The sequence below is a fragment of the Odontesthes bonariensis genome, chromosome 12 (genome assembly GCF_027942865.1).
Source record: "Odontesthes bonariensis isolate fOdoBon6 chromosome 12, fOdoBon6.hap1, whole genome shotgun sequence".
NCBI lineage: Eukaryota > Metazoa > Chordata > Actinopteri > Atheriniformes > Atherinopsidae > Odontesthes > Odontesthes bonariensis.
This window is the reverse complement of record NC_134517.1, coordinates 20,566,868-20,586,953: the sequence shown is the minus strand read 5'-3', so window position 1 is coordinate 20,586,953 and position 20,086 is coordinate 20,566,868. Positions and strand designations below refer to the sequence as shown.

Here is a 20,086-nt window from a genome sequence, read left to right as displayed (position 1 = left end):
TGCAGGGATTTCTCTGACCCTGTTTTCTTTGTTAAAGCTCACAGCTGGAGAAAAATTGTGATTGATGAGCCAATCTTCTCATTCCCACCTGAACGTCAACAAACAGAATACATTTAGAGCACGCGTGTTGCTCCACACCAAGCAAGCTGCTCGCAAACTGCTGTCAGTTCCACTTGAAATGTCACAGAGGCCATCACGAGGCGGGCTCCACACACTGCATCTTTAACTGCAAAGCGCTGGTGTACTGCTGGTCTCTCGGGGCTGATGAATAGGCAAACTCCCGCTCACCGTTGTGCGAGTTACGTATGTTCAGCCGGGCCTGACCGTCACTCTGCTGCTGTAAGCAGTCTGCGACCGCCGGCGTTCTCCACGCTGTAGTGTGCAGTATCCTGCCACACAGCTCCGCACAAAGGCAAATAAATTCTCAGTATCTGATCAACAAATCAGTTGACCGGAGGGCTCCTTTCTCCCCCATCGAGAGTAAGTAATACAGTACACGCCTTATCTGAGAGCTACCCTATGGTGGGACCCAGATGACGCATATATTGCATTGCAAACTTCCCTTTAATTATAAAAGCCTCAAACAAAAAGGGGAGAGAATGAGCTAAAGATAGCAATGGGAAGATGGGTAAGAAGCAGCTTTGTGACTTGAGACACACAGCCAAGGGATAGGAGTTTATTATTTGCTGGCAGACAGACTTGCTGACTGGAATGTGCTGACATTATTGGTGTTTCACCTGATCTCCCGAGGAGAGAAATGTTGAAGAAACTAATAACCTGACGCCACAAACTCTCCACACTCCAACGCCCCAATTTGTTATAGACAAAAATGTCTGGGGTGTAATTAAGAGTCTGTTGTATTAATTACAAATTGATTTATCTCATTTTCGCTCGTGCGTTTCTGACAGGTCTGTTTGAAATGTTTTTTTTCACCCAGGCCTATGTTTGAAAACTGCAATGATTGCGCGGATGCTAGGCATCGATAATATTATGACTGACGTCATTATTAATGCCAATGCCTCATTTAGATTTTTTTTTTTTTTTTTTTTTTTTTTCCCAACTAGCTGGTTGTGGAAGGAATGTCCCCAAGCTGGACAATCATATCCAACGTCCTAAAGTAACCTTTACTCTTCTGCTCTAGGGCATGGATGTGGATGCCTTTGAGAAAAAATTCAACACGCTGGAAGTTGATTTTATCCGCAGTCAACAGCTGTTCTGTCAAGATGTCCTGAAGCTCCTTCCTGGACAACAGGCAGTGGTCAGCAATGGCAGGGTGAGTGGACTCTTCACAGCTTCTCCGTAGTTCTTTAATTATAACCACTCAGAGCCAGTGGTGTGAATTCAGATTCCATCACTTGGATTCAAGGGAGATTTCAGTAATGCATCTGATCACTTTGGCATTGATATAACAAAAAAGACGAGTAAAGAAGAAAAAAAGCAACCCTGCAACAACAGTCGTGTGTCTCAAGCAAAAGGGAAATGTGCATCTGCTAGAGCACATAAAAACATTCAGGTAAGCTAAATTCCCACTTTTATCCTCTTTGAGTTAAAATCGCTGACGTCTCAAATGGCAGTTTAGTGTATTAGTTGTCAGCAGTGCCTTAAAGGGACCCCTTCTCTCAGCCTTGAGGGCACTGAGGGGAAATGAGAAACCATGACTGAGATACTTTTCATCCTGTGCATGAAAACACCTGCTGAATTACCAATTTATTTTGTTTAGAAAAACAAGCTCTGTGCGTAAGAGCCGCCTAAACCTGAGAGACCAGAAACAGTCAAAGCACAAATCAAGTGAGAGCTTTTAAAAAAAACATTCCCATGGAGTGACACAGACTGACATACACAGAACTTCTCCAATTTGGAAAAACACACCAACCACAGTCAAATGACACAAGAACATTTATTTGAATGCCACCTGAACAGCACTGGGATATAACCACAACACCAGTGTCAGCGTTAACGTTTGGGTCAGCCTTCCAGGTATATCAGCAGCTAAAATATATTTAGCCACCCGAATGTTTTTGATTGTTGTTTTTTTTTTACCATGAATCACATTGATTCAGCTCCCTGCCGCTCCCCGTTTCCTCTCCCACACTCATTACATCGGCCCTTCCCCTCTAAATGTGGACGCACCAGATCAATGAACGATCATGCACAGGAGGAGCGGTCATTGAGTAACACCATCACCGACTATAATTAGAGACTTTTCGTTTAACCCCTTGAGCTGTTTTTTAAAAAAAAAGATCCTTAAGAACCCTTTCCTTTCTGTGCACGACAGCCATTCCGCCCAATCCTTCTTTAAGCAGAGCGAGCGAGACCTTGTATCTGTGCGTTACCATAATGATCCTAAACAGATGGGCTCAAAATTTACAGGCAGCTGATTTGACTTAGATATAAATCACAGATATTGCATCATTTGATAACCCTCCAAAACAAAGACATGGCTTGCAGGCTATGCTCTCAGGTAAGATGCAGTAGGCCGTTTACTTCTATCAGAATCAGCAAATAACTTGAGCAAGATGGAGTTCCTTTCAAGTTGATATTTGCCTTTTCAATGCAGTCAACACCAGTGCTGTAAGCCCCCTTTTTACTTACCATTGTGTTGTTAATGCGGGGTTATTATTGCTTATTGTTCATTTAAAGCGACACTGGAGAATTTGGCAAATTTTGCTCTTCGGTTTCCCCTACAGTTGTGCGATGTGACACCGATGTCACGCACGTGGATTTTTTTTGTCATGCTGAATAGGAAACAAAGATGCCTTTGAAAGCCACACAAAATATCAAGCGACCTTGAGGCCAAACAAGCGCGGTGCGGGGCTGGAAACCAATGTCGTAAACGGCAGTATCTCAGCCCCTCGGGTGCCCCGGGGCAGTTTCCGGGCCCAGGAATGCGCATGACAAATGTCAGCGTACTTCAGAGCAAGTCACGATCACATAGTTCACAAAGTTCACAAGGTTCACAAACTTCTCTGGGGTTGCTTTAACGAAGCTAAGAGACTAACCATTGGATTTTTCTTTTCTTTGCTGTTGTTTACGAAGCCAACAAGGAAAACAGAAATCAGATTTTTATGGATGTTTGAATATTCTTTGCCAGAGAATGTCTGTCATTCTTCTCAGGGATCACATGTATTTTTCTGAATTATTCAGAGGGATATACATTAGGTGCATAGAAATGAACAGAGAAAGGCAGTTGAGTCATGTGTCACAGTAATTTGAATGACAGCTTATAGTCATGTGGCATTTTTTCCTTTGTTCGTTATAGATGCTGAAATCTTCCACCAACCTTAGTCACACAGTTAACACTCCCATTGATTTTACCTGGTCTTTGGAAAGTTGACCATTCAAAATGTTAAAAGCCGGTTTAAGATGTTAAGATGTTTAGTTGTGTATTAATTAGTTCACCTCATTTGGATAGCGCTGCAACATGACTTTTTTAAACTTGGGAATTGTTTGGAACTTTACACTGTAGACCTACTCCGTGTTTGACAGGAACTCTTGTCTCATCTCTATTTTCTGAGGTCTCAGAATATTGATTCTGTTCGATTTGTCTGTTTGATAGATTTGAATTGTCAGCAAATCAAAGCCTTATAAATGGTGCGGATATTTTTCCGCTACAGTAGTTTTAGACCCTCAAAGTGGCTGCACTTTTTGAAGGATTTTTCCCTCCAGGACTTCAGAATGCTTTCTTAGCACTGTCAAATCGACATGACGTCTGTTTCTCAAAGGTCACAGGTGGAATACATCGAACTGTGTCTGTATCTGTGCTTTCAGTGTGTGTGCGCGCATGTGTGTGTACAAAGCTGATGACTGATGTCTCAGCAGTACCAATGCTGACAGTCAGGGTTGAGGAGGCCAGCCACTGACATGGCAGTAACAATTAATATTATCTTACACGCCTCTGCTGCAGTGGGAGGGCTCCTCTCCCAGAATAAAAAATTGCATAAAAAAATCAGGCGGCGTTACTGAATACCATGACTTTAAGTGGATAAAACGCTGTGTCGCAATCACATTACATTTAACATAAGTTGCAAATGATACATACTGAGATAAGCATTGGAGAAGCCATGTACTGACTGCATTATTTTCTTCATGTTAGATCCTTGGACTGTTTGAAGAGCAGGAAGAATTCACTGTGGAGGATTTCCAATTGCTTGAGAGGATTACACTGAGTGGTTCAGCAGAGAAAGTCAAAGCCAAAGTGAAACAGATGGGGATGAAGCCAAAGCAGTATGTTTGTGTTCTCTTCATCCTCGTCATCTGAAACAAAATGGGTTACTTTTCCCTCAAAGAGTCTTAAATGGAAATCCGTGCAGAATTTCAACATTGTTCCTCGTGTGTCTCTTTTGTCTTAAACGGTCTGTCAGTCTCTTTTCTTTCTGAGCGCAACTACAACTGCGCCTCACGCATGTTATCCTTGACAAATAATGCAAATGGCCTCTTTTCACTCAGTGCAAGCGACTTGGTCATGAAGGTCGATGCACTCCTCAATGCAGCCCCCAAGGGAGAGGTCAGAAGGGATGTCCGCTTTATCAAAGACAGCCACAGGTAGGTTGTGGTTGTTTTGTTTTTTTTTGTTTCACATCCAAACCGCTCTGAAAACGATGCTACGAATTGGTTTGTAGCAATACGGATCTTTTGATTTTCCGTGTGCTGTTCTTTTCCTCAGCGTGCTCCACCTCTCACCGCGTGAAAACGAGGTGTTCTACGACGTCGTGGCCATCGTCGACCCTCTCACCCGAGAGGCACAGAAGATATCCCAGCTGCTCATCGTAAGCCACGTTCTTTTGCAGCTATGGCAACAGCAGCCTGGAAATCACAAGCGTTAAGGGACACAAACTTGCTAGGTTAAAAAAAAACGTGTGCCTCGTGAGTCGGCTGGATTCTCGCGGGAATCCATCTTGCCAGGCTTCGAGCTCGGCAGTTGTTCCGATCAATGAGCGGTCCGCACTGGCCTCTGCGGGCGGTGTGTTTTTTTGTGTGTGTAAACGATGGTGACGCTTAAAAAGGTTAGAATAAATTCTGATATAGCATTACTTACAGCAGAACTGAAGACACAGAGAGCTTTCCTCGGTGGAAATTTTTTATTTTTTTTCCCTTGTAGTAAGAGTTTAATTTATTAACTGGCTCTGCTGGAAGATCCAAGTGTTTTGTTTGTTTTAAAGTGCCCAGTCATCTCTGTGCTCTTTTTATGGAGTTAGCTCTCTCTGACAAAACTCCACATTTTAAAAGCACTAAAAATAATGTGAGAAAAAATAAATTCACACATTCTGCTAAATAGGACAGGTCGTGTCATGACATTTCGACGCACTGGCGGCGGTTAATCATCTTTTTATCATTACGGGTAGGTGAGACGGGCCTCATGTGCAGCACAAGGCTCTGTCTTGCACCTCTCTACTGCACAAAGCTCTCCTTTACTCCTCTTTTTTTGACTGGGCCTCTCTCTTCTTTTTTTTTCTGTAAACCCGCAGGTGCTTAGTCAAGTGGTCAATGTGAGGCTGCAGCTGTTTACGAATTGCAGGTCCAAGTTGTCTGAGATGCCCCTCAAGAGGTAAGCTCTTGCTCTAGCAGTAATTAATTTTTCCCAGTTTGGCTTGTTTGTGTATCCTCTCACCACAGCAGGCGTAGCATCGCTGCCTCGCTCTCGCCCTCTGTAAGGGTGTACTGCTCAGGCGCAATGTGCTTAATAACACCACCTTATTGCTTTGGGCCTCCACTTGCATCGCGGGATAAATTGCTTACAGTGTTCACTGTTGCAGTTCAAGCTATGCGGTGGAAACAATAATGATCTTAGTAATGTGGAAATAAACAAAGAAGCGCAAAATAGCAAATGCGAAAAAGGTTGAATTTGTCCATTAACATTGAGACACTCATGGGCGAATGTTGCTATTATGTTGTTTGGTGTTTTCTTTTTCAATTTGTTCCATAATAGGCTGAGTCATGTTTTAGCATTGATATACTGAAATCTCAACTGATATGAATTAATTTACCTGCCGTTTCCATTGTTTATTTATTTTTTTCCTTTTGATGGAAACTACTTTTCCGCTGCTAATAACTCACACATCCACTTCCTGTTCCCCTGAGCAGAAACTGCCTGTAAACCACACATGACGGCTACAAGATGCATTTTTGTGAGATAAATAAGCTTGATGTCTCCCAATTTATCTGGAATGTAAATACTACTTGTACAAGAGTGCAAAGTACAAAATGTCAGACATCTAAGAACCGGAAATGCGCCCACTAAACCAGACATTTGTCAAGTTGTTTGTGTTAATCGTGATGATACTTATTCTTTGTGAAATGAATGCGATTTCAAGTGGCGTTAAAAATACCGCAGCGTGTTCATTTTTAAATTTAAACCGGTAGTTAGAACTTGGCTGCACGGTGGTGTGGTGGTTAGGACTGTTGCTTCACAGCGAGAGGGTTCCAGGTTCAACTCCCAGCTGGGGCCTTTCTGTGTGGAGTTTGCATGTTCTCCCTGTGTATGCGTGGGTTCTCTCCGGGTACTCCAGCTTCCTCCCACTGTCCCAGAGTGTGTGTGTGTGATAGGCTCCAGCAACCTGGCGGCTACAGAAAATAGATGGATGAGCAATGGATGGCTGTGTTCGAAACCGCATACTACATACTTGCAAACTGCATACTTCCATACGGCATACTCATCGATCAGACAGTATGCATAGCGTTTACCCACAATGCATCTTGCTCCTGCCCGAGCCGAAATCAGCCAGCCTGAAGCTGATTTCGCTTAAGCTATCAACTCTGTAAACTTTAGCAACATTTTCAGGCGAGAAAGTAGTCGTTTAGATCCCCAACGTGTTGAAAATCTGACAAAATACCGGCTATTTACAATTTTGTTCCAACAAATTCGGCGCTACTAAAGCTAGCCGTAGTGAGCAACGCACTTCCGGTTATTTTCACAAAATAAAATACCCGTTGCCTTTTATCTTTGGAAAAGCCATTACGATACAATTGGTGCTTTTGTTTTGAAAACAGGAGGTGAACCTACCCTCGTAGCTAGCTTGAAACTGCCGTTTTGACAAGAAATGACGATCTGCGACGTCACGTTACGTTGCATCTTGGTTAGTTTCAGTATGAGTAGTAACCTCATGATGCATACCCAACATTTCGGCAAATCTAGTATGCATCCGGGAACTTCTCGCTTACTCAAACTCGCTTACTAACTCAAAAAGTTAGTATGAGTAGTGGGAGCAGTAGGAGAAGTATGCTGTTTCGAACACAGCCGATGTCATACTTCTCAGTACTTGCCAGCGATAATAGCATTAGATTCTTAACTTAGAAGAAAGTGTACAGCGTGCACACAGCTGTCACAAAAGGGCCCATCTCTCCTGTCCTAGATAGAAACCTATTACGCAGCGTGTCATCATTTCAGTGCTTGTTAAAGAGGACACAGTGTTTGTTTGATGGGTTTTTGTTTCTCTTTTATGGCAAGAAGTTCTGCAGAGCCATTTTAGAGTTTTCAGCTCTCTTTATGATTGTTGTGGATTATCCTAATTTGTTGGGTTTGTAACCATGTGTTTGGTTTCCTTTACAGTTTTTACCGTTTTGTCTTGGAATCTGATGTGAATTTCTTGGCCAACGAGACAGTGTCTCCGGGGGCAGTTGCCCGTTTCACGGAGCTCCCAGAATCTCCACTCCTCACTCTTAACATGATCACACCGGAAAGCTGGATGGTGCAGGCAGTGCGCAGCCCCCACGACCTGGACAACATCCACTTGCAGGAGGTATTGAGCCCCATAGTAATCACTACCCAGCGACCACGTGGGTTTTGGTGCTCTGTAATTTGTGGTTCTCTCCAGGTGAGCGGGGTTGTGGCAGCAGAATTTGAACTGGAGCACCTGCTGCTGGAGGGCCACTGCTTTGACCTGTCGACAGGCCAGCCCCCTCGTGGACTGCAGTTTACGCTGGGCATGAGTCGGGACCCGATCATGTATGACACTATTGTCATGGCTAACCTGGTCAGCATCCTTTTCGACTTGATCTCATAGTTCAGCATGATTCGTTTGCACTGTACTGGACGGGTGATTGGGATAAGATTTGAAAAATGAAGTTTTTCTACAGTTTCTCTTATGTATTCGACACAACAGGGATATTTCCAACTGAAAGCCAATCCAGGTGCCTGGACCCTAAGATTGCGGAAGGGGAGATCAGAAGAAATCTATCAAATCCTCGCGTGAGTATTGCATTTTTTTCCGAGCCTCGTTTCATGCAGATATTAAAATATTTTCAAACTAAATCGGAGGCGATCATAATAATTAGGCAGGTGCGTTCATAGCTCAGCCTCAAAGCTGTTTTCAGCTCCCTCTTCATTTTGTACTGCTAGCAATGGAACTCATCACTTTGGTAACATGGATATCTGCTAGCAACACAAGGTTTTGATGAGTGCAGGCAGGTCTGCCCTTCACAGATGGGGAGAGAGACGGGGAGGTGGAAAAGGTTGCTGTCGCAGAGAAGACAGAGAGGAGGGATGATGCAGCTGGTCACCTGCCATGTCTTCTTCCTCAGACTGTAGAATATAGTTTTGTTTCGGGTGCCATACAGTCACCGTCGAGGGGTATATCATCTACTGAGTGTGCTGACATTGTTTTATTTCACTAGACGAATAGAAATAGTTCTGTGGTTTGGCTAGAATGGTATTTTTCCAATAGAATTTCCATACTTGGAATTCTTTCAATTCTGCACTTTTACTTTCATTCATATATATATTTATATGTGTGTGTGTGTGTGTGTGAACTTTTGATCTAAAATTAATCAAAAATGTTCCATTTACTGAGGAGATGTTTGTTTATCATAGATTTTTTTTTCACGTAATTAAGAAATAAGTCAAGTGGTAATATATGTTGGTGTGCATTGGCAGCTGTACTGCATGATCGTAGATGTCTCTACAATCACAGATATCGTCCTCTCTGGCTATCCTCACACAAGATTTAGGGCACACACAGCCCTCGGTTCCCCTAGATCCATATCAGACATCCAAGATTTATCCCCCAATCCTCCAGGTGAAGCTAAGAGGTGATGTCATTTTTCACCTTGGCAGTGTCATTATTCTTGTGGTTAGCGGCACTCTGCTCTGGTTAGGTGGCCGATCAGAGCCTAGTGGGAGTGTCTGTGCTCTCCAGTCCCAGAGCGTGCATTTTCCTCCTGCAGTTTTGTGTTGCCACTTCGCCTCGTCCTGACAGCGATGAATGAGATGGCCGGCCCTGCTCCTCTCAGAGCAGGGATACAGATTGATCTCTGGTGCTTTCTAACACAAGCCCTGAAGGCTGATTTGCACTGGTGACAGCAGAGGGGGCAAAACACAAGCAGCACTTGAGCATGTGGAGGGGGTGTGCTTTGGGTCCGCTGAGAAGGGGGCATTTATCATCGTGATAAGGTTAGAATTTTTGCCTTTAGTAAGCATTTGGGGCTGTAATGGCATCCCGTGCATCATAGTCAATTGCTCATCTCTCCCTCAAGTTTGCTCCAGTGTTTCGCCATTAGACCCTGCAGATTATGCCTGCCAAAATACATTGTCTGCTGGGCGAATCGGTCCTAAAGCAATTACATTGAAAGGCTGTGTTACGCAATCAATACTGTACAGACTCTCTCATTAAATCTATCAGTATATACAGCGTGGCTGGGAAGTAGTGATGGGCAAAATAATGGTTAGGTGATTCTAAATGATGATGGAGGGTAATGAATATGGTCTGATTGTGACCTTGGCAACTGTCCCAGTTTCCGCTGTGTGCTCTCACTGTCTGTCAGTGCTCTGTCCATTAGTGGCTGTTGTCTCCTTCATGAGAAGAGCCCATACTGTATGATGTTGCCGTGGTTAAATTACATGCGAGTCGACCTGATGCAAAAAATGTATTTCACTTAAAAAGTGGATGGAATCGATCTAAGCCGGGCCGATTGGTGAAGTCCTTCGTAAAGTGCTCGCTGTGTATTTCCTCAGCTGCTTTATTTGTCTTTTAGTGATGTAAAATACATTTTAATCCCACACTGAGAAAAGGCTAAATCTGTTAGTTTAATCTCAACAAGATTCCCCGACTTATGTCACAGCCCGGCCATTGGGATACAGCATGTACTTGAGACCGACAGGGTTGAAAAAAGGTTGAGCTTTATTTGATGGAAAAACAGTTACAGTTACAGAGTAGGTTATAATTTTTTTCTATGTGATGCAGATTTTACTATCAGTAAATGTACTGCGTTACGCCATCAGGTTGAAAATGTATTGTTCAAATGTCATTTTAGTTGTATTCTCTCAACCTAGTACTAACTTTTTTTTTTTTTTCAGGCATGATGGAACTGATTCCCCGGCAGATGCTGGTGATGTCAAAGTTGTGATCAACAGCTTCCACAGTAAGATCATCAAAGTCAGGGTGAGTTTATTTCTCAGATCTATGTATTCTGTAGAGGTATGCTGTGAGGCGCTTGAAGTTATTGAACTGCTCTGCTGCGGTTGTCTACGATGCGCCTGGCCTTGCCAGATTACGGTTTATGTGTCAGAACAATTTTAGACACTGCCTGATAAAAAAATCTGTTAAAGCCACGTGTCTGCTTTATCCTTTTAGGTGCAGAAACAGGCAGAGAAGATCAATGAAGATCTTTTAAGTGAAACTAGTCAAAGCAAAGGCATATGGGACTCCATAGCAAGGTGTGTAATGTCAAACACAGCTCAAAGCTGATTGGCTTCGGTCGGTTTAAAATCCTCCTTCAGCTCCTTCGGCTGACAGTTACAACTGTGAGTTCACTGATTGATGGGTGTGCTGACGCTGCTTCCATTTGTCAATTACACGTTGCGGTTTCAGAAGACATTATTCCTCCCCTGGATCCAGACTGCAATATTATGCTGTAAGATCTAGTCTTGCGAAAAATATGTGCTTCTGTAGGTATGTGTGTGCATTTGAGTGCCCCCCCCCACCAGCACATCCTAACCGTGTGATCCTGTCTCCTCACTTAATGCTTGCTGTGTGAAGTGTTTGGAGCACTTTTGAGAAAAGGTAGGAAGATTTGCTGGAGCCCGTTTAACACATCAAGCTTGTTTGTCATATTCATTAGCATGCAGTGTTTCGGTCTTTTGGCTTTTCTCACTTAATACTGTGACGAATGAGATTTTTTTTTTCATGTTTTTTTGATCGTAGCGACAACACTAACCCACAAAGATATTGTACTATTCAATTTAGAAATGGTCCATTGTTGTCTTTCATGTTGTATAGTGGGCGATTCTATCATTTGGCTACAAAACTGGCTCTTGGAATTTGAATCGTCACCTTTATGGTGGGAAAGAGCAAAAGGTGTCAATTAGGTATATTCATACTCCTCAGGATGAGCAAAAGGATGGGAGTACGTCAGCATCATGTGTGGATGTTTATGAACTCTTGGCTAAACAAAGTTATTTAGCCAAATGTTGGGAACGAGGCACTAAACAAGCGGTGAAGTTCTCACGGTCGTTCTCCGTCATGTGGAGATTGCCCTGAGAGGACCAGCCCCCCAGATGTGAACCAAATGCATTGTTTAGCGATTGAGATTGTTTACGCTTTATCCTACAGAAGTCTAACTGGAAGACCAAAAGTGGGTGATCTAATGGAATAAAGTAAAAATCTGAATATTTATAAAAAAAATTCACTTTTGGCTGGCTAATGGGACTCTCCAACAATGCCCGGATTTTTTTAAATGACAAGGACCTTAAAGCGGCACTATGCAACTTTCAGTTATACGGGGTTTGTTTACCATGCAATACACACCCCAAAGCTGTAGGGGGAGCTCCGTAGAAAATAAGGCGACAGTCTAGCCATATTATATATTACTACTCTAGAAGCTAACCGCATTCAATTTAGCCGTCGACAGCTAATGGAGAGAGGTGTGTCTTATCAGGCTACCTGGCTCGGCTCAGAGCCCTTTAGACCTGCCGTGAAGCAGTAGTTCTCGGCTCTCGTGTGTCGCGAGACTTCCAGAGGTAAACAAAGCACGCGGCGCCACAGGCAAAGTTGCAAGCGCTGTTTCGGGCTAAGGCCACCAGATGGAGATGGAAATGTCACCGTTTTCATCAGAACGGGTCAGCCAAGCAATCTGATGATTGCCAAGCAATTTTATGACCATGAAAAAGTTGCATAGTGCCGCTTTAAAGACGCTTGTACTACTACTTAAAGTTGTTCTATAAATGGGCGAACAAATAAGTAAATGACAGGATAAAAAACTCAACAATAACGTGTAAAAAAAAAAAAAAAAAAAAAAAAAAGTTCCATGAGATAATTGGTCAAATGTATATATATATAAATTAGGGTTGGGCAACGATTAAAATTTTTAATCTAATTCATCACACGATTACCCCTTAATCGCATTTGTATGCAAAATACAAAAATGAATTCAAAAGTAGTGTATAGCTTTAAGCATTTAGCATTTATTTTAAATGTACTGCCATATGGATGAAAGTGCCATAACATTTGTTGTGCAAACACACTTTTAAAGCAATACAATGTAACTTCTCAAAAAGCCCATTATGGAGCTCCCCCTACAGGCTTGGAGGTAATGTACAGTTACACTGTCGTAAATACAACACCCTTTCACTTTCACGTTTCACGTTGTTGACGAACCGGCGAGGAGTCAGAAGGTGCAAGCTATGTCGACCGAGAAGGTAAGAGTAATCAAATGTACCTGGAAGCGTGAGAGGGGTCTATTTGTTTTTGCGGTAGGTGTGCCAGAAAGCAAGTCAAAGTACTTCCGCTCAGCTCCCGGGCCGCTACCGGGCCGCTCCAGCAAAGTTACATAGCGCAGTTTTTCCAACTCAGACCCCCGAAGGGCATAGGAGACAGGCCAATCGTAATATTAAAACTCATTCTAGCCGCACAATTTTTTTCAAGCTTTTATTTTAAGGTAGAAATGTTACATAGTATTGCTTTAACATCAGCATCTTATGTAGTTTTTATGTAGAAGCCTCGCTCCACTGTCTGTTTCCTTGAATGACTTGCTGCTATCAGTTGTGTGTTTTGCCTTTAAGTGATATTTTAGACTGGAACTACTACGGTGATAAGACAATTCAACTTGGCAGTGTTTACAGATGACTTTGGTTCTGTCGACTCCGCCGTCTGGAAGAACTTTAAAATGAAAATGACCAAGTAAAAGTTCCGTACCCTTCTCCATGTTTGGTGGATCCGCCGATTACTTTTTTTTTTCCGGTTCCGCAGCAGACAGCAACAGACTTTTACAAAATAAAAGCCTATGAGCAACAGACTTTTACAAAATAAAAGCCTGTGAGCAACAGACTTTTACAATAATAAAATAAATAATCAAACCTGCGGTAATGCTCGATAAAATATTTATCGGCGTTAAATAATCAATGAGTTAACGCGATAATAACGAGTTAACTCGCCCCGCCCTAATATAAATCTAACATTAACTTAAGCTTCGCTGCAATTGGCGACGAGACTGCTTTTTGTAGCAATTGTGAATTAACTTCGTCAAACCGCTCCGGTGTAAACAAAGGTGCTCAGTCCCTTTAGCTGCCAGCGAAGGCTCCCTGTCTCAGCTTTAGTTTAGAAACAATGACAAATTAAAGGACTATTTGAAAGAAAACCTTTCTAAAAAAAACGACCAAATGCTATTTTGCGTGAGTAAAAGATCGTTAAAAGCTATAACAATTGTTATCGCACAGTTACGACATAATGTATAGCAAAGATTTAACATCTAACCGCCATTAACTTTTCCATCGATTCGAAAGTGAAGACGACTTTGCAACTTCATTTGTACATACTTGAGCACAACTGAAGGCCTTATATTCATCTGCAGGGTAGGAAGCATCAGTGAGGTGAGGTGAGGTGGATCAGTAAAATCTCTCACGTGTAAAGGAGCTTCATCTATTTGGAGCTGCAGCGAAACTAAGTGAAAATGGACTGCATCCTCCAGTCTCTCTCGTTTCCTTGCTTACGTGCTCAACTTGTGTGTTTTGGGATTTTTTCTTTTCATTCATAAGCCTCTGCTCCGTCTCAGGCTTGGAGGAAAGGGAAGAGGAGTCCTTTCTGTTTGCCCCTTTCTTGCTGCCTGCAGCTTGCGGGAACTTTGTAGGTTTAATGTTCTTTCCGCTGCTCTCGGAATTCACAGGCATCGGGGTCAAACACCATCTGATAGGGCATCGGCAACTATGTTACGTGAGTGACTTCAGGGACCGCTCTTAAATGGAACCTTTTACAGGAATTGAATTCAGCTAACAGGAAAAAACGCTCTAAAGCATGTATTAGTTATATCGCTGCTATCTGTTACTGTCTTTTTCTTTGCTCGCACATCTTGGCAGAAGCATGCAGGTGTATTCAGAAGACGAGCTGATTTAGAGGGGAGGAAACTTGACTGAGAATGGCGTCCATGGCAAAGAAGCTGGCGGAGGTTTTTGTGTGCGTGTGTTAGTCTTTTTTGTTACAGTGTGGGAGATGATGGATGGATGAATATTACACAATGATCTAGTTCAATCTACAGAGGTTGAACAGAAGTCGAGTTTTGTCCAGATGGCGTCGTCCGCAGCTCAGGATTTATCCAGAGCTCCGCGGGTCCTTCCAGATCCTCTCAGGTGATTGGGCCAAACAGGCTCTCACCTGACCCTTTAAAGCTGCTTATCTGGGGGACCCCATTGTTGTGCTGAAGGGCCTTCATAATGGCTGGCTTAGTCATCATGAGCAGTCGATATCCCCTGACCCCACCAGTGTGTGGCGACTGCACAGAAGCCAGCCGCTCAGCTACAGAGAGGCCAAGTAAGCCTCTTTAGAGAGGCATACTTTGCGTTTTGGAGCACAGGCAGTGTGGAAAAATTACAAAATTGTGTGGAAACTTGTTTTCCTTGGCCATCACTTTATTTGTGTTGTATTGATGCGACTACCATATTGTGTGAGTCAGAGAGTTGATTTCCTTTTGAGGCTGCAGAGACGAACCGTGTTCTCCCTGCCCTCCCCTCGCTCCCCCCCTGGTGTCTTCCTGGAGCCTCGAGGCTTAGGCTGTGGTGGTGATTGAATGTGGGAGAGACACTCCTTTCCTCATCAGCAGTCTGTTACAGACAAGGACACCCGGTGTAACTGCAGACACATCTGCCCTCCAGCGCAAGTCCTGATATCTGTCCGCTAAATGTGCCTTGAATCACGAGCCATCGCTCTTTAATATCAGTAAGGTCATGCTGATGTGTTCGCAAGTGCGGAAAGTGTCCTTCAGATTAAATTTTGTCCAATCTGCAGTTATCTCACCGGGAAAGCATTTGAGGCCACCTGTTCTATTTAAAACCTAGTTGGTAATAAGTTGCCTCCATAAAGCTGTGCCCCCCCCCCCCCTTATTTTAAAATTCTTTTCTGCATGCTGGTTTCGTGTTTAAGTGGCAGTTTACACCACAGGGTAGGTTGATACTCAGTGGGTGAACACATGTCGGGCACCTTAGTCCTCTATTATTTTCACCCATTAACTACTTAAAGCACACCAATTTCCACTTTTTGAAGCTAATTTACGGCTTGATTAACGACAATTTCTTAGAATGATTGCTGATACATTAGATATTCAATTAAGGGACTGCTCGTTGCTGCACTGGACACACGCACAGTTCATTCAGTTTCCTATAGAAGTGCATGCGACGTAATCACCTCTAATCAGTTCTCTGTCTGTGTTCACAAGCAGCAACAACGTGTTACCAGGGCAACATAGACAGACATTCAACTTAAGCTGTGAGATGACGAGTTAGAATAGAGTTACTCGAAAATTCAATAATGTAACCACCTAAAGGTTTAGAGACGATGACATGTCAGTTTTCTGGTATCTATATTGTTTTAATTAAAATCTTAACTTGCTAGTTTGTGTAGAAGAAGAAGAAAAAACAGACCCCCCTACTTGTTTGCACCTCTGCTGATTCTGCGGAAACACATGACTTTTTCTATTGGAAGTTGCAAACGGATGTGATCGGAGTGGGACATCATGATTCCAAACGTGAGTCGCGAGAAACGGGCCTTACACATGGAGACCTTAGACTTTCAGTGAGGTTAAAACTCAAAAGAATGATATCTCAAAGGAAAACATCGCCCTCTCCTCTCCAGCTGAATTTCTACGCCATCACCTAACCGTGAGCAGCGTACCACAGCGAGGAGAGCGCCGCTCATAAAAGGAATGAGAGGAGCCGATGTGATCGGTGTGACTCTTACCGACCCCTGACACACTTTGTCAGAATTGAATTCTTTGCAGCTTGTGTCCCATTTTCCTCCGACGTATCACACACCTCACTGTGTGCGGCAGGTTTGGCTGAATTTAGAGAAATCTCCAGAGAAATTGACCATGTATATTCTTCAGTTTGTATTAACTACACAAATATGTTAGAAGAGAGAGCTGCTTTAAGTGCTTGCAGTGTCTGTTCTAACACTTTCCTTCAGCTCTCTAGATGAGTGCCATCGGGAGCTGAATTGTCCAAATCGTGTCTAATGTGTTGATTTCCACACCATTTCCACCTCCGTTATTACTTTTATTTAAATAAAACACCTCAGCCTCTGCATCGTGTTGCATGGGTAGTTTCATTGCTATCACCCGTGGCTTTACGAAAGCATGGTGGCCACACTGGTGACGCTGTGATTTATTGCTCCTTATATGAAAAGCAGGCATCAATCAGAAAACTAATGCCTCACGTGTTATGGCTTCATTTCCAGCATCGCAGGTGGTGGCTCAAAGAAAGACGACGGAGAGAAGAAAAAGGAGGACGTTTTGAACATATTTTCCGTGGCCTCCGGTCATCTATACGAGCGTTTTCTGAGGTTAGTAACTTCTGCCTAGAGCTATTCATGCTGCAGCAGATCTTTGCCCCCGATTCTGACACTTGGTCTCGTCTCCCTTTCAGAATAATGATGCTGTCCGTCCTCCGGCACACAAAAACACCCGTCAAGTTCTGGTTTCTCAAGAATTACCTCTCCCCTTCTTTCAAAGTACGTGTTTTTCTCAAAAGGAACTAAAGCAACGACCACACTGTATTTGATTTATTGACCCTTTTTCTTCTTTTCTTTTCTTTTTTTTTTTTTTACTCACGTTGCGGTTAGGAGACCATCTCTCACATGTCTGAGTCGTATGGCTTTCAGTACGAGTTAGTGCAGTACAAGTGGCCCCGCTGGCTCCACCAGCAGACTGAGAAGCAGCGGATTATCTGGGGATACAAGATCCTCTTCCTGGATGTACTGTTCCCCTTAGCCGTGGACAAGATCATTTTCGTGGATGCCGACCAGGTAAGGATCAAGCCGAAGTGATGTCGAAAAAGAGCCGCAGCAGCGGCAGCAGCGTGTGACCTGAAGTGAGACGCGCTTCGTTGCCGCTGTAAAGATTTGATGAGATTTGGCAGAGGCTTTTCTGTACTTAATCAACTCCTTGCTCTCTCTCTCACGCAGATAGTCCGGGCTGATTTGAAAGAATTGAGGGATTTGGACCTGGAGGGTGCGCCTTATGGTTACACACCGTTTTGTGATAGCCGCAGAGAAATGGAAGGCTACCGCTTCTGGAAAACCGGGTATTGGGCTTCCCATCTAGGACAGAGGAGATACCACATCAGGTATACTTAAATAAAAGCTATAAATTTTTTTTTTTTTGGGGGGGGGGGTTAAAGGGAAAAATACTGCTGTGGGGCCTATAAAACATAAATTGCCATCATAAAGGAAATGTTTTGGACGTTCTCCCCTGTCAGTGTGGCGGTTAATCAGGTGGCAGCCGGTGGATGAACAGAGATCTGCTGGCTGATGAGAAAGTGAAAGGTCCTCTGTCCATCTTTCTGCGAGCTCTGCAGCTGCCCGTGTCTGGTCTTCAGTTACAGGGAGACGTGCCACTAACAAAAACAACAAGGTTTTCTTTTTGTTGTCCAGCTCAACCTGCAACTCAATAAACCTCGATACAGAAATAATCGGTGCCACTGTGGCGATTACTGATGAAAAGAGGGCAGTGCGATGTGTCATTATCAGCTCTCTTTTACATCTTGCACGTATCACCTACTTCAGTGAACAGGAGGCCGTTTTGGTGTAGATCTATGAAGAATATTGGAGGAAAAAATAAAGATTTAGCAGAGAGCAATACTTTGGTGCCAGTCAGGTAAAAGACAGCCCTGCAGCAGCTGCACAGCAGAGCTGTCACAACTTAAAACAGAGTTATGTCACCGTATCATCAGCTGACTGTGTTCTTTAGCAAATGGAAGTGAAAAAAATGTATTGATAGTATATAATGGATAGTATAATAGTTCTGAATAGGTTTATTCATTTTCTAGTCTTTCATTTATCGGCTGCAGATCAGGATCAAGTCTAAAAACATATTAATTTGTTTTCTGCACCGATTTGAGGCCATTTTTTTTTTTATTTCTCTTTCTGTGGCAATAGAATAGAATAGAAAAATACTTTATTCAGGGCAGCGTATTGTGTTTATGACCCTGCAACTGCACAACATAGCTGGGTGACATTACAACATAAACGAATAGATAAAAGCTTTAGAGGTTTCAATATACACGACCACGGGCTGTGAATGTGTGTCGCTCATTGAGCATAATGTCAGACAAGGAAAGGTCATTCAACCCACTCGGACACCATGTAGCACAGTCTAAGTTCCTTTCGAAACCGGAGATGTTTGCTTTTACTTTTTAAATGACGTCGGTAAATCGAAGTTAACCCTGTCAGATGCGACTTCTGCTTAATTAGTGGACATGGTTGCGTTTTTCTGAATGCAGTGTTGTGAGATCTTGACTTTACTGTTTGAATTACCCTTAATTTGCCTGTTTGACTGGACGCGGATGAAAAAGCGGTCATTGCATACCGGTATGTTTTATTTTTTGGGCTGACCGTGGGAGGACAGAAGCAGTCAGGATGAAAGATGAGCCGCATTGCTGAGTCCAGGGAAAACAAAGCGGCAGTGACCGTCCTCTACACATTAAACCTACACAGCCTTACACCCTGAGGTTTAGCGTTCCATGTAAGGACTCATGTGAATGCGCCGTCGTGGAGTGAAGGTTTTTCCCTCAAACGTTACGTCTTCTCCCCTTTTCTTTTTCACGCAGCGCTCTCTACGTAGTGGATTTGAAGAAGTTCCGTAAGATCGCAGCTGGGGACAGGTTACGAGGCCAGTACCAAGCCCTGAGCCAAGACCCGAACAGCCTGTCAAACCTGGACCAGGTCTATAACTCACAGATACCACTGTTGCATTTAATGTATTCGTATGAGCTCATGTGTGATCTTTTCTCGTCTGCGTTATTTTCAGGACCTTCCCAACAACATGATCCACCAGGTGGCCATCAAATCTCTTCCTCAGGAGTGGCTGTGGTGCGAGACGTGGTGTGATGATGCCTCCAAGGTCACAGCGAAGACCATTGACCTGGTGAGTCAGATTAAATGTCTCCGACTAACACAGAGTGCTAACAGCCACATTCGGAAAAAAATTATCAATAATTCATTGGGTTCATTTGTTTGGGGTGTTTAGGTGGTGAAATTCATTCGCCATCTTCCTTTTTTGTATCTCTCTTTGTCATTTGTGACACGTTTTCACCTTTGTTGTATTAGTGAATTGCAGCTGCTGCAGCGTTAAAATGTGAGAGCGCTTGGCATTTAGAAGACAACTGAGGAGCAATCCTGCAGTGTCCTAAACTAATTTAGAGAATTACTGGAAGGGCTCCAGTAGACTGGAATAGGAAGTATTGTCTCATTGTGGTATAGGTCACCACTTGGTAACTCAGACAGAAGGAAGGGGCCTAATGTCTTTTTAACAGAATTGGAAATCAAATTAGGAGCAAGTGCCCGTCACAGACGATGCTCGGGGTGGTGATCTGACTTGTTCAGACAAAGTGCCACCGGTGGCGTGAGTGATGCGTTTCTGTCCGCTTTTATTGTGCAGTGCAATAACCCGAAGACCAAGGAGCCCAAGCTGACGGCTGCGACGAGAATCGTGTCCGAGTGGGTCGAATATGACAGCGAGATCAAAGGGTTACTGAGAGAAGCCCAAGGAAGGGAAGACACGGCAACGCAGGAGCATAAAAAAGGTTAACGCCGGGGGGGGGGGGTATCGATCTTTCCGCCGTTCTATTAGTCACACTGTACGCTCCATCTGTTCTTCCTCTACATGATTAGCCTTT

General features: G+C 43.4%; 1 protein-coding gene across 6 annotated transcripts in view; it reads left to right on the top strand.

Annotated features, from left to right (window-relative positions):
- uggt2 (UDP-glucose glycoprotein glucosyltransferase 2) overlaps nt 1-20,086 on the top strand; it is a 40,056-nt gene that overhangs the window by 18,112 nt on the left and 1,858 nt on the right. For 2 of the 6 annotated variants that reach the window (XM_075479577.1, XM_075479576.1), the window contains exons 23-40: nt 1,142-1,273; nt 4,094-4,224; nt 4,447-4,542; nt 4,664-4,766; nt 5,466-5,545; nt 7,547-7,736; nt 7,812-7,970; nt 8,100-8,185; nt 10,289-10,373; nt 10,566-10,648; nt 10,803-10,883; nt 16,650-16,754; nt 16,838-16,922; nt 17,034-17,216; nt 17,376-17,536; nt 19,019-19,133; nt 19,219-19,335; nt 19,849-19,993. In XM_075479577.1, the coding sequence (XP_075335692.1) occupies nt 1,142-1,273; nt 4,094-4,224; nt 4,447-4,542; nt 4,664-4,766; nt 5,466-5,545; nt 7,547-7,736; nt 7,812-7,970; nt 8,100-8,185; nt 10,289-10,373; nt 10,566-10,648; nt 10,803-10,883; nt 16,650-16,754; nt 16,838-16,922; nt 17,034-17,216; nt 17,376-17,536; nt 19,019-19,133; nt 19,219-19,335; nt 19,849-19,993 (2,137 nt within the window). Of the gene's footprint in view, nt 1-1,141; nt 1,274-4,093; nt 4,225-4,446; nt 4,543-4,663; nt 4,767-5,465; nt 5,546-7,546; nt 7,737-7,811; nt 7,971-8,099; nt 8,186-10,288; nt 10,374-10,565; nt 10,649-10,802; nt 10,884-10,970; nt 10,995-16,649; nt 16,755-16,837; nt 16,923-17,033; nt 17,217-17,375; nt 17,537-19,018; nt 19,134-19,218; nt 19,336-19,848; nt 19,994-20,086 lie in introns of those variants that run through there. The other 4 variants (XM_075479578.1, XM_075479579.1, XM_075479580.1 and 1 more) reach the window with 4 other exon arrangements.